General features: G+C 42.0%; 1 protein-coding gene across 1 annotated transcript in view; it reads right to left on the bottom strand.

The window, feature by feature from the left end:
- slc25a46 (solute carrier family 25 member 46) overlaps window positions 1–25,027 on the bottom strand; it is a 48,617-nt gene that overhangs the window by 7,037 nt on the left and 16,553 nt on the right. Inside the window, exons 4-7 of the mRNA XM_041185964.1 lie at window positions 21,313–21,390; window positions 9,564–9,664; window positions 7,541–7,597; window positions 3,199–3,256 (exon numbers count right to left, since the gene is read on the bottom strand). Of these exons, the coding sequence (XP_041041898.1) occupies window positions 3,199–3,256; window positions 7,541–7,597; window positions 9,564–9,664; window positions 21,313–21,390 (294 nt within the window). The remainder of the gene's footprint in view (window positions 1–3,198; window positions 3,257–7,540; window positions 7,598–9,563; window positions 9,665–21,312; window positions 21,391–25,027) is intronic.

The following is a 25,027-nucleotide window of genomic DNA, read 5'->3' as shown; positions in this document are numbered from 1 at the left end:
AGTAATCTCCTCCAGCCCTACAATAGTCCAAGATATAGATGATTCTCTTCACATCCCCAATATTTATCTTTGCACCACAGATGGCTATGCCTTCATCTGCCTAGGGCCCACACTCTGGAGTTCCCTCCCTAAACCTCTCCATTTCGCTTTCCTACTTTAAGATACTCCTTAAATCTACCTCTTTGGCTAAGCTTTGGGTCATTTTTAACAACTTCATTTACAGGATGTGGGTGTCACTGGCTAGGCCAGCATTTATTGCCCATCCCTATTCGCCCTTGAGAAGGTGGTGAGCTGCCTTCTTGAACTGTTGCAGTCCCTTTGGTTATAGGTACACCTACTGTTAGGGAGGGAGTTTCAGGATTTTGATCCAGCGACAATGAAGGAACGGTGATATATTTCCAAGTCAGTATGGTGAGTGGCTTGGAGGGAAACGTCCAGGTTGTCGTGTTCCCATGCATTGGCTGCCCTTGTCCTTCTACATGGTAGCGGTCGTGGGTTTTGAAGGTGCTGCCTAAGGAGAGTTGGTGAGTTTCTGCAGTGCATCTTGTAGATGGTACACACTGCTGCTACTGTGCGTCGGTGGTGGGGAGAGTGACTGTCACTCCATCAACAAACGGACAATCAATCAGGTGGCTGCTCTGTTCTGGATGGTGTCTTGAGTGTTGTTGAAGGTGCACTCATCCAGGCAATTGGAGAGTATTCCATCACACTCTTGCCTGGTGCCTTGTAGATGATGGACAGACTTTGGGAAGTCAGGGGGTGAACCTCCTGCCACAGGATTCCTAGCCCCTGACCTGCTCTTGTAGCCACAGTATTTATATGGCCAGTCTAGTTCAGTTTCTGGTCAATGCTAACTGACTAGACGTTGATAGTGGGGATTCAGCAATGGTAATGCCACTGAATGTCAAAGGGCGATGGTTAGATTCTCTCTTGTGGGGATGGCCACTGCCTGGCAGTTGGGTGGCACGAATGTTACTTGCCACTTGTCAGCCCAAGCCTGGATATTGTCCAGGTCTTGTTGCATTTGGTCATGGACTGCTTCAATATCTAAGGAGTCACGAATGGTGTTGAATATTGTGCAATCATCAGCCAACATCCCCACTTCTGACCTTATGATGGAAAGAAGGTCATTGAAGCAGCTGAAGATGGTTGGGCATAGGACACCACTCTGGAGGAACTCCTGCAGTGATGTCCTGGAACTGAGATGATTGACCTCCAACAACCACAACCATCTACCTTTGTTCTAGGTATGACTCCAACCAAAGAGTTTTCCCTGATTCCCATTGACTCCAGTTTTGCTAGGGCTCCTTGATGCCACACTCAGTCAAATGCAGCCTTGAAGTCAAGGGCAGTCACTCTCACCTCACCTCGGGAGTTTAGCTCTTTTGTCCCATTTTGAACCAAGGCTGCAGTGAGGTCAGAAGCTGAGTGATCCTGGCAGAACCCAATTTGAGCATCAGTAAGCTGTTTATTGCTAAGCACATGCTGCTTGATAGCACTGTTGATCACACCTTCCATCACTTTACTGATGACTGAGTGTATGCTGGGGTGGTAGTTGGTGGGTTGGATTGGTCTTGCTTTTTGTGTACAGGACACACTTGGGCAATTTTCCACATTGCCGGATAAATGCCAGTGTTGTAGCTATACTGGAACAGCTTGGCTAGGGCCGCAGTAAATCCTGGAGCATAAGTCTTCAGTACTATTGCCAGAATATTGTCAGGGCCCATAGCCTTTGCAGTAGCCAGTGCCTTTAGCCGTTTCTTGATATCACATGGAGTGAATCGAATTGGCTGAAGACTGGCACCATGATGCTGGGGGCCTCCGGAGGGGACCGAGATCATCCACTTCTGGCTGAAGGATCTTCTAAATGCTTCAGCCTTATCTTTTGCACTGATGTGCTGGGCCTCCCCATCATTGAGGATGGGGATATTTGTGGAGCCGCCTCCTCTAGTGAGATGTTTAATTGTCCACCACCATTCAACTGGATGTGGCAGGACTGTGAAGCTTACATCTAATCCGTTGTTTGTGGGATCACTCCAGTGTTGTAGCTTCACCAGGCTGACACCTCATTTTTAGGTATGGCTGGAGCATGCCCTCCTGAACTTTTCACTGAACCAGGGTTGATCCCCTGGGTTGGTGGTAATGGTAGAATGGGGGATATGCCAGACCATGAGGTTGCAGATTGTGATCTAGTACAATTCTGCTGCTGATGGTCCACAGCACCTCATGGATGCCGAGTTTCAAGTTCGATCTGTTTGAAATCTATCCCACTTAGCAGTGGTAGAGCTACACAACATGATGGAGGGTACTCTCAATGCGATGGTGGGACTTCCTCTCCACAAAGACAGTGTGGTGCTCACTCCAACTGACACTGTCATGGACAGATGCATCTGCAACAAGGTTGGTGATGATGAGATCAAGTAGGTTTTTTCCCTCACCACCTGCCGCAGACCCAGTATAGCAGCTATATCTTTTAGGATTCGGCCAACTGGGTCTGCAGTGGTGCTACTGAGCCACTCTTGGTGATGGACATTGAAGTCCCCCACCCAGAGTACATTCTGCACCTTTGCCACACTCAATGCTTTCTCCAACATGGAGGAGCACTGGTTCCTCAGCTGAAGGGGGGCGGCGGGGGGTTGGGGGGGGAGGATGATAATTAGCAGGTGGTTTCCTTGCCCACGTTTGACCTGGTGCCATGAGGCTTCATGGGGTTTGGAGTTGATGTTGAGGACTCCCAGGAAAACTCCTGACTGTATACCACTGTGCTGCCACCTCTGCTGGGTCTGTCCTGCCGGTGGGATCAGGGATGGTGAGGGTGGTGTTTGGGACATTATCTGTAAGGTATGATTCTGAGAGTATGACTGTCAGGCTGTTGCTTGACTAGTCTGTGAGACAGCTCTCCCAACTTTGGCACAAGTCCTCAGATGTTAGTAAGGAGGACTTTGCAGGGTCGACAAGGCTGAGTTTGCCACTGTAGTTTCTGGTGCCCAGGTCGATGCCGGTTTCTCGGATATGACTGACCGAATGACCTTTGTACCTCATACATCAAAGGATTCATGGTTATTACAGTAAATGATCATTGTCACACCATTCCCCAATTTTTTAAATGCTATTCAACAGTTGGCCATTAAATAAGGCAACATTTACTTCACACAGTGTGACCGATAAATTTTGTTAACACAAAGAATGAAAGTTTACCTGCACGGTCTCAATTAAACTAGCTGAGTAAAAAGGCAATGCCACTGCACAGGTCAACCTGTAAGAAATAAGTTTTTTTAAAATAAGAGGTTTTTTAAAAATAAAAAAACAGTCTATGTAAAATTACTAAAGTTCATGACTATGTTTAAATCCACTAAAAATTGCTCCACATTTCAAATTATCCACTGTAATTTCAAGGAAGACAAAATTATAAAATACTAAGGGAAAAGTGACAGTTTTAATTATCTATTCAATCCACAGCACCACTTTAAAAAAATAAATCACACTGGATGTCCCACAGATGGGTACCGGGAGAACTATATTTCTAATTTACACTAATGGCAGATTTAGAAGCTCATGCAAACTAACCACATTTGCAGAAAATACCAAACTAAGAAGAACTCTTGAATCTGAGGATTCATCTCAGGAATTGTTAAATTAACAAAATAAATGAATAGAGCAAGACAAATTAAATTTATTCCAGACAATTGTATGACACTGCAAACGGGGGAGGGAAAATAAGTAATATGTGTGCTCTTTGAAACAGCTAAAGATGACGTAAGAGGTTTAAGAGTTTCATATACTTGGCTAATATGAGAATTGCTATGAAACGGCAATAAATAAAGCAAATGGAATACTGGACTATACATCTAGAACAATACAGTACAAGTCAGAGGGAGTCATGGTTTAAACAACTTGAACACTGCGTCCAAAACTGATGTTCAAGACATGAAGGATATTCGAGCTCTGGAGGCAGTTCATGAAACAGATTCCTTGTGCCAAAAAACAATGTTATGAGGAAATGCTAGCAAGCCATGTACTTTTTTTTTGGAAGAAAGTGAAATTATTGAGTAATGGAAGACACATGTGGGAGGTGGAAGATTTGACTGTCCAGGGTCGATTTAAGTTTTGTTTTTGCAACAAAGACAGGCTGAGTTTCTTGAACGCAGAATTGAAGGGATCAAAAGTGGCTTGCAAGTCTGGTGCAGAGTGGGCAACGACACCATCCTCATCTGTAAACTGTAAATCATGTATGTTTATGGTGGTCAGTTTAGTTTTGGCACAGAGGCGACTGAGGTTGCAAAATATTCCATCTAAGCAGTATTTGGTTGATCAACTTCCCTCTGGTGAGTTTGAGGTAAATAGCTATGTCAGGTAAACTGTAAATATATAGGGAATAGACAGGGAAGTACTGAGGCCACAAGGAGATCAGCCAGGATTTTATCAAATGGCTGAGGAGGCGCAAGGGGCCAAATGGCCTGTGGGCCTAGCTCATGGGTGACTTCAATATACATATTGACTGGGCAAATCAAATTAGCAATAATACTGTGGCAGATGAATTCTTGTAGTGCGTACGAGATGTTTTTATAGACCAGTATGTCGAGGAACTGACTAGGGAACATGCTATCCTAGACTTGGTATTGTGCAATGAGAAGGGTTTAATTATTAATAATCTTGTTATGTGGGGTCTTTTAGGGAACAGTGTCTATAACATGATAGAATTCTTCATTAGGATGGAAAGTGAAGCAGTCAGATCTGAAACTAGGGTCCTTAAACTTAAAGGAAACTATGAAGGTATGAGGTGTGAATTGGCTAAGATAGATTGGGGAACTTAATTAAAAGGCATGACGGTGGATAGACAATGGCTAATATTTAAGGAACAAATGTATTAATCGCAACAGTTATAAATTTCTTTCTGGCACAGAAACACAACAGGAACAGCAGCCCAACCATGGCTAACGAAAGAAATTAAGGATATACTAGATCCAAAAAGGCACCATATAAAGTTGCTAGAAAAGGTAGCAGTTTAGGAGCAGTTTAGAATTCAGCAAAGTAGAACCAAGAGATTGATTAAGTGGGGAAAAATAGAGTATGAGAGTAAACTTACAAGGAACATAAATGCGGACTGTAAAAGCTTTTATGAGTATGTGTAAAGAAAAAAAGAGAAAAAGATTAGTGACGACAAATGTAGGTCCCTTACAGTCTGAAACGGGAGAATTTATAATAGAGAAGAAAATGGCAGAGCAATTAAACAGCTTCTTTAGTTCTGTCTTCACAGAGGAAGACACAAATAACTTCCCAGAAATACTAGGGAACCAAAGACCTAGTGAGGAGGAATTGAAGGAAATTAGTATTACTAAAACAATACTGCTGGAGAAATTAATGGAACTGAAAGCCGATAAATCCCCAGGGCCCGATAATCTACACCCGGGGTATTAAAGGTGGTGGCCATGGAAATAGTAAATGCGTTGATTGTCATTTTCCAAAATTCTGCAGATCTGGAACAGACCCGGCAGATTAGAGAGTGGAAAATGTAACCCCACTAAAAAAGGAGAAAACAGAAAAATACAGACCAATTAGCCTAACATCAATAGCAGGGAAAATGCTAGAGTCTATTATAAAGGATGTGATAACAGGGCACTTTGAAAATATCAATGGGATTAGACAAAGTCAACATGGATTTATGAGAGGGAAATTATGTTTGACAAACGTGGAGTTCTTTGAGGATGTAACTAGCAGAACAGATAAGGGAGAACCAATGGATGTGGTCTTCTTGGATTTTCAGAAACCTTTAGAGCTTAATGTGTAAAATTAAAGCACATTGGATTGGGGGAATATATTAGCATGGATTGAGAATTGGTTAGCAGACAGGAAACAGAGTAGGAATAAATAGGAATACCTGGAAAAACGCAGCAGGTCCGACAGCATCTGCAGAGAGGAATACAATTAACGTTTCGAGTCCGTATGACTTTTCACCAGAGTCATACGGACTTGAAACTTTAACCGTATTCCTCTCCGCAGATGCTGTCAGACGTGCTGAGTTTTTCCAGGTATTTTTGTTTCTGTTTCAGATTTCCAGCATCTGCAGTTTTTTGCTTTTAGCTTAGGAATAAATAGGTCTTTTTCCAGAGTGGTAGGCAGTGACTAGTGGGTACTGCAGGGATCAGTGCTTGGTCCCCAGCTACTCACAATATATATCGATGATTTGAATGAGGGAACCAAATGTAATATTTCCAAGTTTGTTGACGACACAAAACTTGGTGGGAATGTGAGCACTGAGGTGGGTCTTAAGAGGCTTGAGGGCGATTTAGACAGGTTTAGTGAGTGGGCAAATACATGGCAGAAGTAGTATAACGTGGATAAGTGTGAAGTTATCCACTTTGGAAGGAAAAACAGAATAGCAGAGTATTATTTAAAAGGTGATAGATTGGGAAATGTTGATGTACAAAGGGACCTTTGTGACCTTGTACACCAATCATTGAAAACAAGCATGCAGAAGCAGCAAGCAATTAAGATAGCAAATGGTATGTTGGCCTTCATTGCAATAAGGATGTCTTACTGCAACTGTACAGGGCCTTGGTGAGACCACATCTGGAGTGGCGTGTGCAGTTTTGGTCTCCATGCCTAAGAAAGGATATACTGGCCATAGAGGGAGTGCAGTGAAGGTTCACCAGGCTGATTTCTGGGATGGCGGGATTGTCGAATGAGGAGAGATTGGGCCGACCAGGCCTGTATTCACTGGAGTTTAGAAGAATGAGAGGAGATCTGATTGAAACATATAAAATTCTGACAGGGGTGGACCGATTGAACGAAGGGATGATACTTCCTCTGGAGGGTGTAGACCAAGGGGTCACAGTCTCAGGATACAGGGTAGACCATTAGGACTGAGATGAGGAGAAACTTCTTCGCTCAGAAGGTGGTGAACCTATGGCATTGTCTACTACAGAAGGCTGTGGAGGCCAAGTCACTGAATATATTTAAGGGGGAAATAGGTAGATTTCTGGACCGTAAAGGTATCTAGGGGTATGGGGAGAATGCAGGAGTATGGGTGTTGAGGTAGAGGATCAGCCATGGTCATATTAAATGGCAGAGCAGGCTCGAAGGGCCGAGTGACCTACTCCTGCTCCTATTTTCTATGTTATAGCTGTGATATCCAATTATAAGTCTGGGCAGACAAGCTAAGTTGGCCCAAAAAGCCTGTCAAATCTCCTTCCACTTTGTGATCTTCAGAGTCGACCAATCTTAGAAAGACCTTTTTGAGCTACTTCTATGCAGCTATGTCTGACAAGGGATTCTGGGACTTGACATTAATTATGTTAATTATCAAACCCCATAACGCAGTACATCGTCCGAGTTGAAGAATAGGATATGTAGTCATTAGATGGCTCCAAGTACAAAACTAGTGTTAACGGTCTAAAAATGAACAAACCTGGTTATTTATGCCTTGGCCAGACTGTAATTAGTCTTCGTAAATGCCAAGATAACCCATAGCCATCAACAGTTTCAAGAGGTACAATTCTCAAACCAAACAAGAAATCACATGATTCTTCTTGCAACTTACCCTTTCAGTACAAGGTGACCAGCTATTTGCTTTGGACTCCATTTATGGGAAACCTCTCTGCAATACAAAAAACCTTACAAGATAATGCTGTACAGATTAAATATTAAATTATGTAAACTAAAATAGTGCCATAGTAGAATATAACACCTAAAAGCAAAACTTCCAAGCTGCATCTTGAACAGAGAGGTGAGTGATAATCAGGAGTTTAGCTGCTGGTAAGCTAAATGCAATCATCTTCCCAACATAAACTCACTAAATTTCAATTTCTAGTTAACAACCCAACTTTAAGTTATAGCTCATAGAAGTGAAAGCAGCAACATGGATACGAAATTGGCTGAGTGATAGGAAACAGCTAGTGGTGGTTAATGGATGTTTTTTGGGCTGGAGGAACGTTTCCAATGAAGAGATCAGTGTTGGGACCCTTGCTTTTCCTGATTTTTATTAATGACCTAGACCTTGGTGCACAGGGCACAATTTCAAAGTTTGTGGATGATACAAAACTTGAAAGATAGCGAACTGTAAGGAGGATAGTTTGAACTTCAGAAGGACATAGACAAGTTAGTAGAATGGGCAGAAAGGTGGCAAATTAAGTTCAATGTGGAGGAATGCAAGGAGATTCATTTTGGTAGGAAGAACATGAAGAGGCAATATAAAATAAAGGGGGTGCAGGAGCAGAGTGACCTGGGTGTACATACGCACAAGTCATTGAAGGTGGCAGGGTGGGTCGAGAGAACAGTTAATAAAGCATACAATATCCTAGGCTTCATTAATAGGGCCTTGGACTACAAGAGCAAGGAGGTTATGTTGAGCTTGCATAAGATACTAGTTTGGCCTCACCTGGAGTATTGTGTCCACTTTTGGGTGCTGCACCTGTGAAGGTGTTGGAAAGAATGCAAAAAAGATTCACGAAAATGGTTCCAGAGGTGAGGAACTTCAGTTATGAAGATAGGTTGGAGGGGTTAGGATGGTTTTCCTTGGAGAAAAAAGGCTGAGAGGAGATTTGATAGAGTTATTCAAAATCACGAGGGGCATGGGCAGATTAGGTAGGGAGAAACTATTCCCATTTGTGAAAGGGATGAGAACAAGAAGGCACAGGTTTAAAGAAGCAAAAAGTGATGTGAGAAAAAAACTTTTTCATGCAGTGAGTGGTTAAGGTTTGGAATGCACTGCCTGATGTCAATGTTTTATTAATTACATTGTTACGGTTTAGTGGAAATTACATTGTTAAACAGGCGATGGGTACTTGTAGACCTTTAAATGGGGATAGCTGGGACACTGGGATATTGGAGTAGTGTTGACTGTAAAACAGAAGAGTCATCACATGGACTCGAAATGTTAACTCTGTTTTCTCTCCACAGGCGCTGTTAAACCTGCTGAGTTTTTCCAGCATTTTCTGTTTTTGTTTCAGATTTCCAGCTTCCGCAGTATTTTGCTTTTAAGTTAATAAATTCTCTCCAGCAAAGAAAGCAGCAGTGTCTTAGTTTTAACTTCACCAACTTGCATGGATCCAGTTAACACCTCAAAGGTGTGTGGTGGAGGCAGGTTCAATCAAGACATTCAAAAGGGAATTAGACTCTCATTTGAAAAAGAACAATATGCAGGGTTATGGGGAGAAGGCGGGAGAATAGCACTAAGTGAATTGCTCATTCAGAGCTGGTGCAGACATGACGGGCTGAATGGCCTCCTTCTGCGCTGTAAGAATGCGAAAATTCTATATTGGAAAATTGATATTAAATGAAAAAATTCACTCAAACACCTTGCATTGGTTTGACCATGAGCACATAAAGAAAACATGCATTTTCCCCAAATATATCTCAGCAGCATGTTTTCCAATAAAGTTTACTCACTGTGTACATATTTTTAAATTTAATAATCAACCAATGATTTATATAAAAAAAATTAATTCATGGGATATGGGCTTCGTTGCTTGGGCCAGCATTTACTGCCCGTCCCTAGTTGCCCTTGAGAAGGTAGAGGTGTATAAATATAAGCAGTTTGCAGAAAGCACACATATGGGACCTACCTGGGAAGTGGTGTGAATTCGCTGATGATGCCTTCAGTACCCAGTGCTATGCCTTGAACAATAAATGTGCTCCCCATACCTTTCCACAATCCTTTTAGGCCCTGCAAGTGTAAAATAGGAAATACAATCACTGTCGTTTTCTAAGTATTTACATTATTGATCTTATTATTCACATTATAAATAAGATTGGATAAAAAATAAAATATGGGTGTCAATCAAAAGCAAGGGAAATGAGCTTTTTTTTTAAACAAATGATAAACGTTTTTAGTACATTTCCTAAAGCTTATAATTTTTCAGATGCAGGGGTAAATTTCTTCTGTGTTGCCAGGCTTTCATCAGTCGATGGGATGCAAGGGAATAGAGTGAAAACAAGGACAACTTACAAACAGAAGTTCAGAAGCTGGTGTGGAAACAATCCAAGTCTTCAAGAATTCAAGTCATTTTTAACCAGAACTCACCATGATTTCTTACTTTTAAGCTCTGCTTCAATGTGCATTACAACCAGGATTTGTGACTTGCTTTCTCTCCCCACAGGAAAAAGGTTATGAAAAATGTAAGTTGCATATTACAACTGAAAACTAGGCAGGGGAGGATTGAAAAAGGATATAAGGCGGTAAAGGCAAAGATAGGGTATGAAATAAGAAATTAGGTAACATAAAAGGGACCCCATAAATCTTTTAAACAAACGAAAAGGATAATTGAAATGATGCAGCTGGTTAGCGACAAAAATGGCAATCTTGTGAAGGCAGAGGGCATGGCTCAGAAACTGAATGAATAAATTACATCTGTCTTGACAGGAGGAGGAAGTTAATGCCAGAGTAGAGGAGAGGGGGGTAGAATTATAGGATAGCATAAAAAAATAGCAAGGAGGTGCTAAATAGGTTGGATAGACTCAAAGTTAAAAGTTAACTGGTCCAGATGGAATCGATTCTAGAATGGAGATCGAAAAAATTAGAGTGTCACAATCTTTCAATCCTCTTTGAACAATGGGCTGGTGCCAGAGGACTGGCAGGATTGCAAATGTTACATCCCTGTTCAAACCAGGGGAGAGAGATAAATGTAGTCACTCAAGCACTCCAAAACCAGTGGTGGGAAACTACTAGGTATCATTGTCAAGTAAAAATTTTTCACTTGTAGAAATACGAGTTAATAAGAGACAGCCAGCATGGATTTGTTACCATATTGTGTATGGCTAATCTGACTGAACTCTTTGATGAAGTAACAGGGCTGGTTGATGACAGAGCTGATTAATGACAGTAGCAAAGACGTATATGAATTCTCAAAAAGCATTTGATAATGTACATGATAAGAGACATGGGCTTCCCCCACCCACCAGGAGCCAATATCAGGACCATTGCTTTTCTTGTTAACTATATCAAATTCCTGAAATGTGTACCGCAGAACTTTCTTGATCAGTATATATCAGCCCAATGAGGAAGGAAGCGATACTGGATCTAGTTCTGGGAAATGAAGTGAGGTTAAGTGAAGCATGTTTCAGGAGAGCGCATTTTGGAGAACTGAGCTAACTTCAGTGTGTTGAGAAAGGATCTGGGCTAAGTGGATTGAATTAAACGTTGGTAGGCAAAGCACGAATTGAACAATGAGGGGCCTTGAAAGAAGAGATGATTCGGGTACAGAGTAATCATATTTCCGCAAGGGGGAAAGAAAGGGTTACCAAAGATCTATGAATGAATAAAGATAGATGTTCAAATGACATAAAAAAGGGAGTTTACAATAATCGTAAGGATCAAAATATGGAGAACCAGAAAGTAAAGGAAATCTAAAAAAAGTAGAGGGGAAGAGAGTATGATATAAGATCAGCAGCTAACAAAAGGGAAACCAAAAGTCTTTTTATAAACATAAATAGGAAAAGAGTAGTTAAAATAATGATGGATCTGATTAGAGGCCAAAAAGAAAAGCATTGCTGAATCCCCAAATATCAATATGCGTGGGTTACCATTGACAGAAATTGAACTGGACTAGCCATATTAATACTGTGGCTACAAGAGCAGGTCAGAGGCTGGGAATTCTGCGGCGCGTAACTCACTTCCTAACTGCCCAAAGCCTATCCACCATCTACAAGGCTCAAGTCAGGAGTGTGATGCAGAACTTTCTACTGTGCAGCTCCGACAACACAAGAAGCTTGACACCATCCTGGACAAAGCAGCCTGCTTGACTGGCATCCCATCCCAAACATTCACTCACTCCACCACTGACACACAGAGCCAGCAGTGTGTACCATCTACAAGATGCACTGCAGTAATTCATCAAGGCTCCTCCAACCCACAATCTCTACCACCTAGGACAAGGGCAGCAGGCACCACTACCTGCAAATTCCCCTCCAAGCCACACACCATCCGGACTTGGAACTATATCACTGTTCCTTCACTATCACTGTCAAAATACTGGAATTCCCTTCCTAAAAACATTATGCGGGTGTACCTACGCCACATGGCCTGCAGCAGTTCAAAGCAGCAGCTCACCATCACCTTCTCAAGGACGATTAAGGATGCGTAATAAATATTGGACTAGCTGACAATGCCCACACCCCATGAGGGAATATTTTTAAAATCCTATTGGATATGGGAGCGATGTCACTTGATTGGTGGATTACAAATGTTACACTCTGATTTAAAACAAGGGAGAGGGATAAACCCAACTGTAGTCAGGTATTCTGATATTAGTGCTTGGGAAATGTTCAAAGACAATAGTGCAAGACAAAGCATGGATTTGTTAAAGGAAAATAGTGTTTGACTAACTTGGCTGAGTTCTTTGATCAGTTAGAGAAGAGAGTTGGTGATGGTAGTGCAGTCGGTATTCTGTATATGGTCTTTCAAAAGACATCGGATCACATAATCGACTTGTTGGCAATATTGAACCCATGGAATTAAAGGGGAAAGAAAACAGAACTGGACAACTACTTTTCAGATTGGAGGGAGGCACACAATGGTGCTCCCCAGAGGTTGCTGTTGAGAACAGTACTCTTTTTGATATATATTAATGACCTGAATAATAGAGCACAATTTCAAAGCTTGCAGATGAAAGTAAACAATGAGAATAGTAACATACTTCAGGAGGACATAAATAAATTAGTGAGCAGACACATGACAGAAATGTGAAGTGATATATTTTGCTAGAAAGAATAAGGAGAGGCAATATGAACTAAATGGTACAATCTTAAACAGGATGCAGGAACAGAGCGATGTGGGCTTGTATGCGCACAAATATTTTGACACTGGTAGGATAAGTTGATGTTACAAAAGCAAATGGAGTCCTTGCTTTATTAATAATGGAAGAGAACAGCAACAACTTGCATTTATATAGTAAGGATTAGCTTAGTAACATGCCCCAAGGTGCTACACAGGAGTGTTATCAAACAAAATTTGCCACTGATCCAAATGTGGAGATATTCGAGCAGATGACCAAAGGCTTGGTCAAAAAGGTAGGTTTTAAAAAACATCCACAGAAGGGATGAGAAGCAGAGTGGTTTGGACACCTTAGAGCTATGGCAATTGAAAGCATGGTCACCAATGGTGGAATGATTGAAATTGGGGACACTCAAAAGGTCAGAACCGGTGGAACCCAGAGATCTTCGAAGACTGCTGAATTACAGTAAGTTACAGAGATAGGGAGGGGCAAGGCCACGGAGGTATCTGAAAACAAGCATCTTGAAATCCACTAATAGATCAGCAAGTGCAGGGGCGATGAGTGAACGGGGTCTTGGTGAGTTAAGAAAATAAGCAGAATGTCTGATTTAACTAAGTTTAAGATGGTGGAAGATGGGTGGCTAGCCAGGAGCCGGTAGAGATGATAAAGTCATGAAAGAAGGTTTCAGCAGCATGTTGGGGTAGGGGTGGAGTCAGGCAATGTTACAGAGATAGAAGTAGATAGTCTTAGCGATGGCATGGATTTGAGGTCAGAAGCTCACCTTGGGATCAAGTATCACGTCAAGATTGCGAGCAGTCTGGTTCAGTCTCAGACAGTTACCAGGGAGAGGGAAACAGAGTTTGTAGTGAGGGCTGAAGACAAAAAGCCTTGCTCTTGTAGTAGTCATGATGGTAGAACTGTCAGCATTTGCTGCCAACACTCCCATGAAACCAACAGCAACTTGTGGTATCCATATATATGCTGTTAAATTAGGAAATCCAGAAGTTGCTGTCAGCAATTTTAATCTACTCTATAGGGTGCGCTCTTCAAACCACCCCCCAGACTGCAATTAATTAGAAATCACTAATCCTCTTATGCTATCTGTCTCGCTTAAAAAAACTCCCTGGGCAAAGTTACACATTAGTGAATGAGATGTAACTGGCTGCTTAAATGTTATACTAAGTTGATGGTTACAGTTGAAAAACCATTCTGGCCCTGAAAAACTAATTTTGTTTTTGTGAAATGTCAAAAAATACCCATATATTTTAAAAATATTTTTTTTAAAGTTTGTGATATTTCAGTTTCTACCATAATCCCATGTGTGTTCCCCAAACATTTATTTCTCCATAAGAAGGAATTAAAAGTCAAGGATAATCAGCACATTTTACTTCCTGGTTTGCTGTATGTGTGAACACTTCAAAGTGATTGGTTGCTTACCCTACTTGATGACATCACTTTTGCTGGACACCTGGAGATTCCCTTTTGGCTTGGTGCCAGATTCAAACACTGAAAAAGGGGAAATCTACGTCTCAGAGATCACTAGATCTTGGTAGGCAGCTTCTTCGAGATCAGTAGCAAGTACTATTGCTTCACTGCTGATCGCAAGACCAAAGTCAGCAGCTTCTTTCATCGCAATAATTAGTTGGAGGAAATTTCTGATCACCCAACACTGGATATCAGACAAACAGTGACTAAATTTTAGAGGGAGTGGAAGGGTCAAACAAGGTGATAATGGTGAGGTGAAGCTGGGTGTCATCAGGGTAATGTGGAAGCTGATGTATTTTCAAATGATGTCACCAATGGCCAGTCTGTAAATAATAGGAGGGGGCAAAGTATAGATTTTGGGGAACACCAGAGGAAATTGTGCAGGAGTATGAAGAGAAACCATTGCAAATAATTCTCTGGCTTCAATTGGCGAGATAAGAATGGAATCAGCTAAGTGTAGTCTCGCCCTGCAGGACACTGATGGAAAGACGTTGAGGAGGATGGTGTACCAAATCTGTGAAAGGCTGGAGACACGTGGAAAAGGACAAGGATGGATAGTTTACCATGATCATAGACAGAGTGTAATTTATGGCTTTGACAAGAGTCTTTTTGGTACTAGGGCAGGGCAAAAACCCCAGCAGAGATGTTCAAAATCAAGAGTGGTTTTGAAGGAGTAAATGAGAGAGCTCATTTCCAGTGGCAGAAGGATCAGCAACCAAAGAACAAAAAATCTTGAAATCACAGAATAGTAATAGCACAGGAGGTGGCCATTCAGCCCATCTTGTCCATGCTGGCTCTCTGCAAGAATTCACCTGCCTTTTGCCTGTAGCCCTGCAAGTTTTTCCTTTTCAGATAATGATCCAATTCCGTTTTGAATAGCATGATTGAATCTGCCTCCACCACACTCAGGCAGCTTATTCCAGATCCTAACCTATTAAAAATGTTTTCTGCATGTTTCTTCTATTAATTCTGTGCGCTTTGGATTTTCAATCCTTCCATCAATAGGAATAGTTTCTCTCGTACCTAGTCTGTCCAGTCCCCACGTGATTTTGAATACTTCTATCAAGTCTCTTTTGAATCTTATGTTCTCCAATCTATCAACATAACTGAAGTTCCTCATTCCTGCACCCTCTCTAATGCCTTCACATCATTCCTAAATTGCATCACTGGAAATCTGGAATGCAACTCTTGGATCGGGTGGTGGAATCAGATTTCATAGGAACTTTTCAAAGGCAACTGAACATGTACTTTAAGAAGATTAATTTGCAGTGTAATGGGAAAAAGCCTGTGAAACTAAACTGGAAACCATTTTCAAGGAAAAAGTCAGCACAGGTATGATGTGCCAAATAGTCGTTTGTGCTATAAGATTCCATGGATCCATTCTAAAGGCAGAATGCAAGCGCCAGGCTCCACATTGCAAGGATAGCAAGAGAAATGCAGGAATATTTTTAATGATTTCATACATTTTGCATTTAATGTATTTTATTTTTCAGAGCATATCCCAGGGTCAATGAGAAACTAAAATAGCTGCTGAAAGCAGTTTAAAAATTTGTTTTCAGCAACTTGATTGGCTCATGTGTGCTAGTTGTTCATTGATTGCATCAAATACAGCTGAGTGATCAGGCAGGAAGGTAAACAGCATTTTTCAACTGACAGGAATTTTTGTTTTACATCTTTTACAAGAACACTTCACGAGTGACAAGACAGTTTTTTGCTGTTTTACCCACTATGTGCAAAATTCTGGTCAAAAGTAAAACTAAACCAATAGCCCTTCAGTTAACAATGTTTAAACAGAATTTATTTTTATTTCACTTTCCTCAATTTACCCATCTGTCTGAGGGACGAGCACTTGAGAATCTTGTGTCATTCCAAAGGTACTAATGCTTAATTTTTAAAGATTAAATCCATTTAAAGGCAAGTTCAGAAGTAAGGTTTGCTTCTTTTTTTTCTACTAGCACCAAAACATAACATTTGCCCCTATTTTGCTACTGAAACATCTCTATTTCTAGAAATCCTTGATCCTGATATTCTCCTCAAACAAGGATTTATTATTATAAAAGCAAAAAACTGTGGATGCTGGAAATCCAAAACAAAAACAAAAATACCTGGAAAAACTCAGCAGGTCTGGCAGCATCTGCGGAGAGGAACACAGTTAACGTTTCAAGTCCGAATGACCCTTCAACAGAACTAAGTAAAAATAGAAGAGAGGTGAAATATGAGCTGGTTTAAGAGGGGTTGGGACAAGTAGAGCTGGATAAAGGGCCAGTGATAGGTGGAGATAACCAAAAGATGTCACAGACAAAAGGACAAAGAGGTGTTGAAGGTGGTGATATTATCTAAGGAATGTGCTAATTAAGGGTAGAAAGCAGGACAAGCAAGGTACAGATAGCCCTAGTGAGGGTGGGGTAGGGTGAAGGAATTGAAAAAGGCTAAAAGGTAGAGATAAAACAATGGATGGAAATACATTTAAAAATAATGGAAATACGTGGGAAAAGAAAAATCTATATAAATTATTGGGGAAAAAAAATAAAAAAGGGGGTATCAGAAAGGGGGTGGGGATGGAGGACAGAGTTCATGATCTAAAATTGTTGAACTCAATATTCAGTCTGGAAGGCTGTAAAGTGCCTAGTCAGGAGAAGAGGTGCTGTTCCTCCAGTTTGTGTTGAGCTTCACTGGAATAATGCAGCAGGCCAAGGATGGACATGTAGGCATGAGAGCAGGGTGGAGTGTTGAAATGGTAAGCGACAGGGAGGTATTTATTATTTCCTATTGGGAACAAAACAAGTCATAAAAGGGGGTGAATCAGTCAACTTTATTGGCGTTGGCATGAATTGATGGAGCGGGAGGCAGTGGTGTAGTGGTATTGTCACTAGACTAGTAATCCAGGGACCCAATTAAATGGGTCCCAACTTTCCTTAATGCTATTACCAGCCCTTCATTAACATTGTGGGGGCTATAACCAATAAATCTCAGTCAAATACAAAAAAAAAGTGATGTGTACAATATCAAATTCCAATTTAAATTAAGTAAAATGGAGCCCATCTCATCTGAACACAATGTGCCTTAAATACTTATCATACACCATCCTCTGCAAGTCAAGGCCCATACAGTAAAAGATTTGCAGGAATGTATTATTGGATCTTGCATATGGAGGGCACAGTGAGAAGATCATAATAGCACAAGTTTTAATGGGTGGATTAAATGGCTGATGGTGGAATTTGAATTCAATAAAATATCTGGAATTAAAAGTCCAATCATAACCATGATTGTTATCGGTTGTTGTAAAAACCCATCTGGTTCACTAATGTCCTTTAGGGAAGGAAATCTGCCGTCCTTACCTGGTCTGGCCGACATGTGACTCCAAACCCACAGCAATGTGATTGACTCTTAAATGCCCTCTGAGATAGCCTAGCAAGCCATTCAGTTGTATCAAACCATGAAAAACAAGTCAATGAGGAATGAGACCAGACAAACCACCCGGCATCAACCGAGGCACCAGAAATGACAACTGCAACCTCAGCTGTTGAACCTGCAAAGCCCTCCTTACTAACTTCTGGAGGCTTGTGCCACAATTTGGACAGCTGTCTCACAGATTAGTCAAGCAACAGCCTGACATAGTCATACTCACGGAATCATATCTTACAGATCATGTCCCATCACCACCATCAACATTCTGTCGCACCAGCAGGACAGACCCAGTAGATGTGGTGGCACAATGGTATACAGTCAGGAGGGAGTTGCCCTGGTAGTCCTCAACATAGACTCTGGAATCCATGAAGTCTCATGGCATCAGGTCAAACATGGGTAAGGAAACCTCCTGCTGATTATCACGTACAGTCCACCTTTGGCTGATGAATCAGTACTCCTCCACACTGAATGCCACTTGGAGGAAGTACTGAGGGTGGCAAGGGTGCAGAATGTACACTTGGTGGGGGACTTCAATGTCCATCACCAACAGAGGCTCGGTAGCACCGCTACAGGCTGAGCTGGTTGAGTACTCAAGGACATAGCTGCTAGATTGGGTCTGCAGCAGGTGGTAAAGGAACCAAGAGGGAAAAACATACTTGACCTCATCCTCACCAACCTGCCTACCACAGATGCATCTGTTCATGACAATATCAGTAGAAGTGACCACTGCACAGTCCTTGTGGAGATGAAGTCCTGTCTTTACATTGAGCATACCCTCCATCATGTTATGTGGCACTACCACTGTGCTAAATGGGATAGATTTCTAGCAACTCAAGACTGAGCAACCACGAGGCACTATGGTCCATAAGCAACAGAATTGTCCTCAACCACAATCTGTAGCCTCATGGCCCGGCATACCCACCAATCTACCGTTACCATCAAACCAGGGGTTCATTACTGGTTCAATGAAGAGTGCAGGAGGGCATATCAGGAGCAGCACCAGGAATGCCCAAAAATGAGGCATCAACCTGGTGAAGCTACAACACAGGACTACTTGCATGTCAAACAGCATAAGCAGCAAGACAGACAAAGCTGAGTGATTCCACAACCAACAGATCAGATCTAAGCTCGCAGTTCTGCCAGTTGTGAATGGTGGTGGACAATCAAACAACTCACTGGAAGAGGCAGCTCCACAAATATCCCCATCATCAATGATTGGAGAGTCCAGCGCATCAGTGCAAAAGATAAGATGAAGCATTTGCAACAACCTTCAGCCAGAAGTGCCAAGTGGATGATTCATCTTAGCATGCTCTGGAGTCCCCAACATCAAAGATGCCAGTCTTCAAATCGATTCACGCCACATGACATCAAGAAACAGCTCAAGGCACTGGATACTGCAAAGACTATGGGACCTAACAATATTCCAGCAATAATACTGAAGACATGTGCTCCAGAATTTACAGTGCCCATTGCCAAGCTGTTTCAGTACAGCTACAACACTGGCGTCTACGCAGCAATGTGGAAAATTGCCCATGTGTGTATGGTACACAAAAAGCAGGACAAATCCAACCCAGCCAATTACTGCCCCATCAGTCTACTCTCGATTATCAGCAAAGTAACGGAAGGGGTCATCAACAGTGCTATCAGGTGGCATTTGCTTAGCAATAACTGCTCACTGATGCTCAAATTGGGTTCCGCCAGGGCCACTCAGCTCCTGACCTCATTACAGCCTTGGTTCAAACATGGATTAAACAGCTGAATTCCCGAGGTGAGGTGAGAATAACTTCCCTTGACATCATTTGACTGAATGTGGCATCAGGGAGCCATAGCAAAACTGGAGTCAATTAGAATCAGAGGAAAAATCTCCACTGACTGGAGTCATATCTACTACCACAAAGGGAGATGGTTATGGTTGTTGGAGGTGAATCAGCTCAATTCTTGGACATCACTGTAGGAGTTCCTCAGGGTGGTGTCGTTAGCCCAACCATCTTCAGCTGCTTCATCAATGACCTTCCTGTCACCATAAGGTCAGAAATGGGGTTGTTTGCTAATGATTGCACAACGTTCAGCACCATCCACGACTTCTCAGATACTGAAGCAGTCCATGTCCAAATGCAGCAAGATCTGGACAATATCTAGGCTTGGGCTGACAAGTGGCAGGCAATGACCATCTCCAACAAGAGAGAATCTAGTCATCTCCCCTTGACATTCAATGGCATTATCATTGCTGAATACCCTATCAACATCCTATTGACCAGCAACTGAACTGGACTAGCCATTTAAATGCTGTGGCTATAAGAGCAGGTCAGAGGTTAGGAATCCTGTGGCAAGTAACTCACCTTTCCAACTCTCAAAGCCTGTCCACCATCTCCAAGACATAAGTCAAGAGTGTATTGGAATACTCTCCACTTGCCTGGATGAGTGCAGCTCTAACAACACTCAAGAAGCTCGACACCAGACAGGACAAAGCAAGCCACCTGATTGGCACCCCATCCACAAACATTCACTCCCTCCACCACTGATGCACAGTGGCAGCAGTGAACACCATCTATAAGATGCACTGCAGGAACTCACCAAGGCTCCTTAAACATCACCTTCCAAGCCCCCGACCACTACTATCTAGCAGGACTAGAGCAGCAGACACTTGGGAACACCACAACCTGCAAGTTCCCCTCTAAGCTATTCACCATTGCGACTTGGAAATATATCCCATTCCTTCACTGTCACTTGGTCAAAATCCTGGAACTTCCTTCCTAACAGCACTGTGGGTGTACCTACACCACATGGACTGCAGCAGTTCGAGAAGATAACACGCCACCACATTCTCAAGGGCAATCAGGGATGGGCAATAAATACCGGCCTAGCCAGCAATGCCCACATCCCATGAATGAATGAAAAAAAAAACCACGGTAAGTTGTGCAACCAAACAGATGCAGTTTTTAAAACAGCTGAAGTGAGCAACACAAACCAGTGTCATTATATAGTGGAGATGCCCTACACCAGTCAGCAGGATGTTTTGAAATTCAGAGCACCATTGAAAATACACAGGCACCTACACAAGTTGCAGGTCATGCACCTTGATGGCTCAACTATCACATGGAGTCAAGTTGCCTAAACGATATGAAGACAGCATGTACCTGGACTTCTCAACTGAGTCAACAGTTTCATGCGGTTGATTAATATAACAAGACAGGAGCAAGATTATCAAACAGTGCTGAAATATGCATAACAGCGCTGTGATGACACACCTAAGTTTACCGAGTGCCCATAAGTTATAAGAAACAGCTGTATTTCATCTGGCCTAAGATCTAGGATTCATACCTAGGTTGCAGAGCAAAAGTATAGTAAAGCACCACACCATTAAGTTGTGTCACATTCAAGTTTTACATAATTGAGCCAATTGAGAGCAAGATTAGAAGGAACAAAACTTCTGAAAATCTCTCCGGTCTTGCACAAACTTTGGAAGCAAAATTCCTTTTAACCACAGACACAAACTAGATATGTGTTAAGACATTTTGAAAAATATTCTAAGTATTTTGACATTCTAATGAAAGCTGTGACATATGTTTCTAAGAATTGGTTTGGAAAAAACAAACAGTAGAAAAAGCAACATAATGCAAGACGACTCATCAATTTTGGAGTGGGAGAGGGGCATGTGCAAAAATCAAACTGTATTTCTAAATAATACAAGGCAATTGTAAAGACCTACCTGAGTTTTGCTGAAACGGTACATAATATTAACAACAGTGAAAGGAGTGAGATGATAATTTTTTGCATGATAATTGACCTAAAATAAAAAAAGATTAAAAACAAGTAATAATTTTCATATAGCTTAAACCCAAGATATCTGAATCTTAAAAATTGCACAAGTACACACATACATTCTCAAAAATAGCTTCCATTGCGTTGTCACGCATTCTCACAGTTTGCCAACCCTTTCGCATTATAAACTCCTATGTCCACATTCATAACGGAAATCACCCAAGTAAAACTCTCAACCCTATATTTGTACAGCTGGCCACCAGATGACTTTACTCAAAAAAAAAATCACTCAAATTACTTTTAAATTGTTGACCTGCCACTTTACCCCCACAGTAACTTAAATTTCCAATATTGAAATTAAGGGTATAAATAAAAACAAAATACATATTTCACAATAATGAGATTAAATCTGTCCGCTGATTTGATTTGTAGTTTTTAATGGCCTTGTTTAAACTTGAAGGCCTCAGCTCTTCTGAAGAACCTAGGGTACTTCAATCATTTTTGATCAGTGAAGATATAGACGGCCGAATCTTCATTACCCAATGCATGCACCCATCTTCATGCACTCAGTATCCCAAGGTGCATCATTCCTGTACAGTGAGCTGCATTGATGGAATACTTAGCTTTAGATTTGAAGGATAGATAAAAATATGCCTTTAACAATGTAAACATTCATTTTCTGAGGCTTTGCTGGTCTCACACTAGAGCCACGGTAGAGTTCATCATGTTTCACTTAAAATTTGCCACAATGTTTCCAAAACACCAAGGCAACAAATCAGTTTGTTGATGCCCAGTCCTTTCCCACTTCAGTTATGGATTAATAACTTTCTTTTCCTGGCAATTACAATTCATTCCTTAACTGCTGTGCTATTATAGTACTCAAAGCAATGTAGTCCAGCCAAGGAAGGTATACAGCAGTGTTCCCCAGGGGCTGGTATCAGGATGACTATTCTTTTTGATATATATTAATAATCTGGACTTAGATATACAGGGCATAATTTCAATGTTTTCAGATGATACAAAACTTGAAAATGTAGTAAGCAATAAGAATGGAAACTGGTGAAATGGGGAGACACTTGACAGGTGAAATTTAATGCAGAGAATGGGAAGTAACACATTTTGATGAAAGATTAAGGAATGGCAAAACTAGATTGTACTATTTTAAAGGGAGGACAAGAACACAGGGACCTGGGGTTGTATGTATAGAATGGGTGTCAGCCATGTTTCAGTTGGTGGCACTCGTGCCTCAAATCACAAGGTTGTGGATTCTGTGTCACTCAGGATTTGAGCACAAAAATCACGACTGTCCATTACAGTAATGAATGATTGCTGCACTGTCAGAGGTTCTGCCTTTTGGATGACATGTTAAACCAAGGTCTTAGCTGCCCTCTCCATAACATAAAATATTCCATGGGGAGAACTTTCTCCCCATCGGGGGGATTGTGTGGGAGCGGGCGTGTGCGCAGCCGATTGCCACTCACAATTGGCTGGGCGCCACCATTTTACATGGGCAGGCCAATTAAGGCCTGCCCAGCGTGACGCGCACCTGGAGGCAGTGAGCGCTACCTGTGCAGGCCTGGGGGTGGGGAGGGTTGCTTGAGTCAGGGCCTGCACTCTTAAGCAGAAATCTCCCTGAGGCACAGAGCTGCCTGAGGAAGATTAGTTTAAGTGTAAAAAATTTTAATAAAGGAAAAAAAATTTTAGGACAGGTCCCCTCATGTGAAAATGTCACATGAATTGGGATATGTCTATGAGTTTTATGAACAATTTTTCCAAACCTTTAAAAACCTTCATGAAACCTCATCTCACCTGTGGATGAGGTTCCACGAAAAAATGCGAAGGCCGCCTGGGCTCTTCGCCTGCCCGCCAACCTTAAGATTAGATGGGCAGCTCAGTTTATTGCTTTAATTGATAGCTAACTGGCCTTAATAGGCCTTTTACAGCTCGGCAGGCGGGCAGCCAACTTGGGTGTGCGCCCGAATTGAAAATCTGAATGACGTGCGGTGATGTCTGGACACACGCTCGTTGTCACCGTGCGTCATTTTACACCTTGGCGAACAGGCCCCACCCACGCTCGCCAAGCCGAAGATTCTGCCCCATGGTACTATTTCGGAGAAAATCAGGGGAGTTATCCGAGGTGACCTGGCCAATACCAATCCCTCAATCAACATCACAAAAATAGATAATCTGCACTTAACTTGGTTGTAAAGTGCTTTGGGGCAGTCTAAGGTTGTGAAAGCACTATAAGTGCAAATAAAAACAGAAAATGCTGGAAAAACTCAGCAGGCCTGGCAGCAACTGTGGAGAGAGAAACAGAGTTAACTTTTTGAGTTCAATAAGGCTCTTCTTCTGAAACATAAGGAATCTTTTTTTCTTTGAAGCTGGCAAGACACATCGAGAAGTCAGTTAACTAAGCATCTGAGATTCTTAGCTTTATTAGCAGAGGAAGTGGGTACAAAAGCAAGGAAGTTATGCTAAACCTTTATAAAACATTCCTTAATCCTCAGATAGAATATCGACCAGGGTTTTTATTTTGGGGACAGCGCCTGCACAATGTTCCATTTTCAGGTCCTGGCCCCGCATCGTATTGGCGCCCGAGGCCCAATGCCATTTTTAAACGGCTGGCATATCAGCAGCCAGGGTGTATGCTTGCCGCCCAGCTGAGGATAGAGTTAGGGTTCCCATGATTAAAGACCCAAAAGGAGGCCCTCTGGCCCGGAGAGTTTGGCAGCCCCTCCATCAGAGGTGGGAGCTGCCGATGTGACCGCAGCTGTGGCTATCCAACAGATATGGGGTTGGAGGTAAAAAAAAAAGTCCTTTGCAGTGTTGTTTTCTCCTAGTCTGCTGTCAGGAGACCACCTCTATGTGTTAGTCAGGAATCCCATCACCACGGGGAACCCAACTGAAAAATTGCAGTCAGCAACTCACCAACAGGCCCTTTATGCCGTTATTTGATGGCCTTGTTTGGCTACACTCCCAGCCTCCCTGCCATCCACTCCAACACCACCACCCTCCCCCCCCAACTCCACCTCACCAAACACCCATCCATTTTTTAAAATTGTCCTGAAGATGGGAAACATGCTGGCAAATCAACACACTGCTGTGAGGCCAATTTTCCAGCCTTCCTGCACTCAGTTCGTCTCCAACTCAGATCAAAAATTCTGCCCATTGTGTTCAACTCTGAACACCACACTTTAGCAAGTGTGCTAAGCCTTGCAGACTTATTAGAATAGTACCAGGAATGAGACATAAGTTATGCTGAAAGACTAGAGAAGCTGGGGTTGTTCTCGTGACAGCAGAGGTGGTCAAGGGGGCACGTGACAGAGGCATTCAAAATCATGAACAATTCTGATAGTTGAAACTGTTTCTAGTGACAAAAGGGTCAGTAACCAGAGGTAATTGGCAAAAAAAAGTGGAAACATGAGAATTAAAAAAAAAATCCCAGCAAGTTTTTGGGATCTGGAATGCACTTCCTGAAAAGATGGTGGTGGCAGATTCAATAGTAACATTCAAAAGAGAATTGGATATATATTTGAAGTGAAAACATTTACAATGCTATTGGGAAAGGGCGAGAATGGGATTAATTAGATAGCTCAACTAAAGAGCTAGCACAGAAATGATGGCCAAAAGGCCTCCTGTATCATTCTGCAATACTCTGATTT

Source organism: Carcharodon carcharias, chromosome 4 (genome assembly GCF_017639515.1).
Source record: "Carcharodon carcharias isolate sCarCar2 chromosome 4, sCarCar2.pri, whole genome shotgun sequence".
NCBI lineage: Eukaryota > Metazoa > Chordata > Chondrichthyes > Lamniformes > Lamnidae > Carcharodon > Carcharodon carcharias.
Note: the sequence above shows the minus strand (reverse complement) of the source record. Positions and strands in the feature narration are given on the sequence as shown.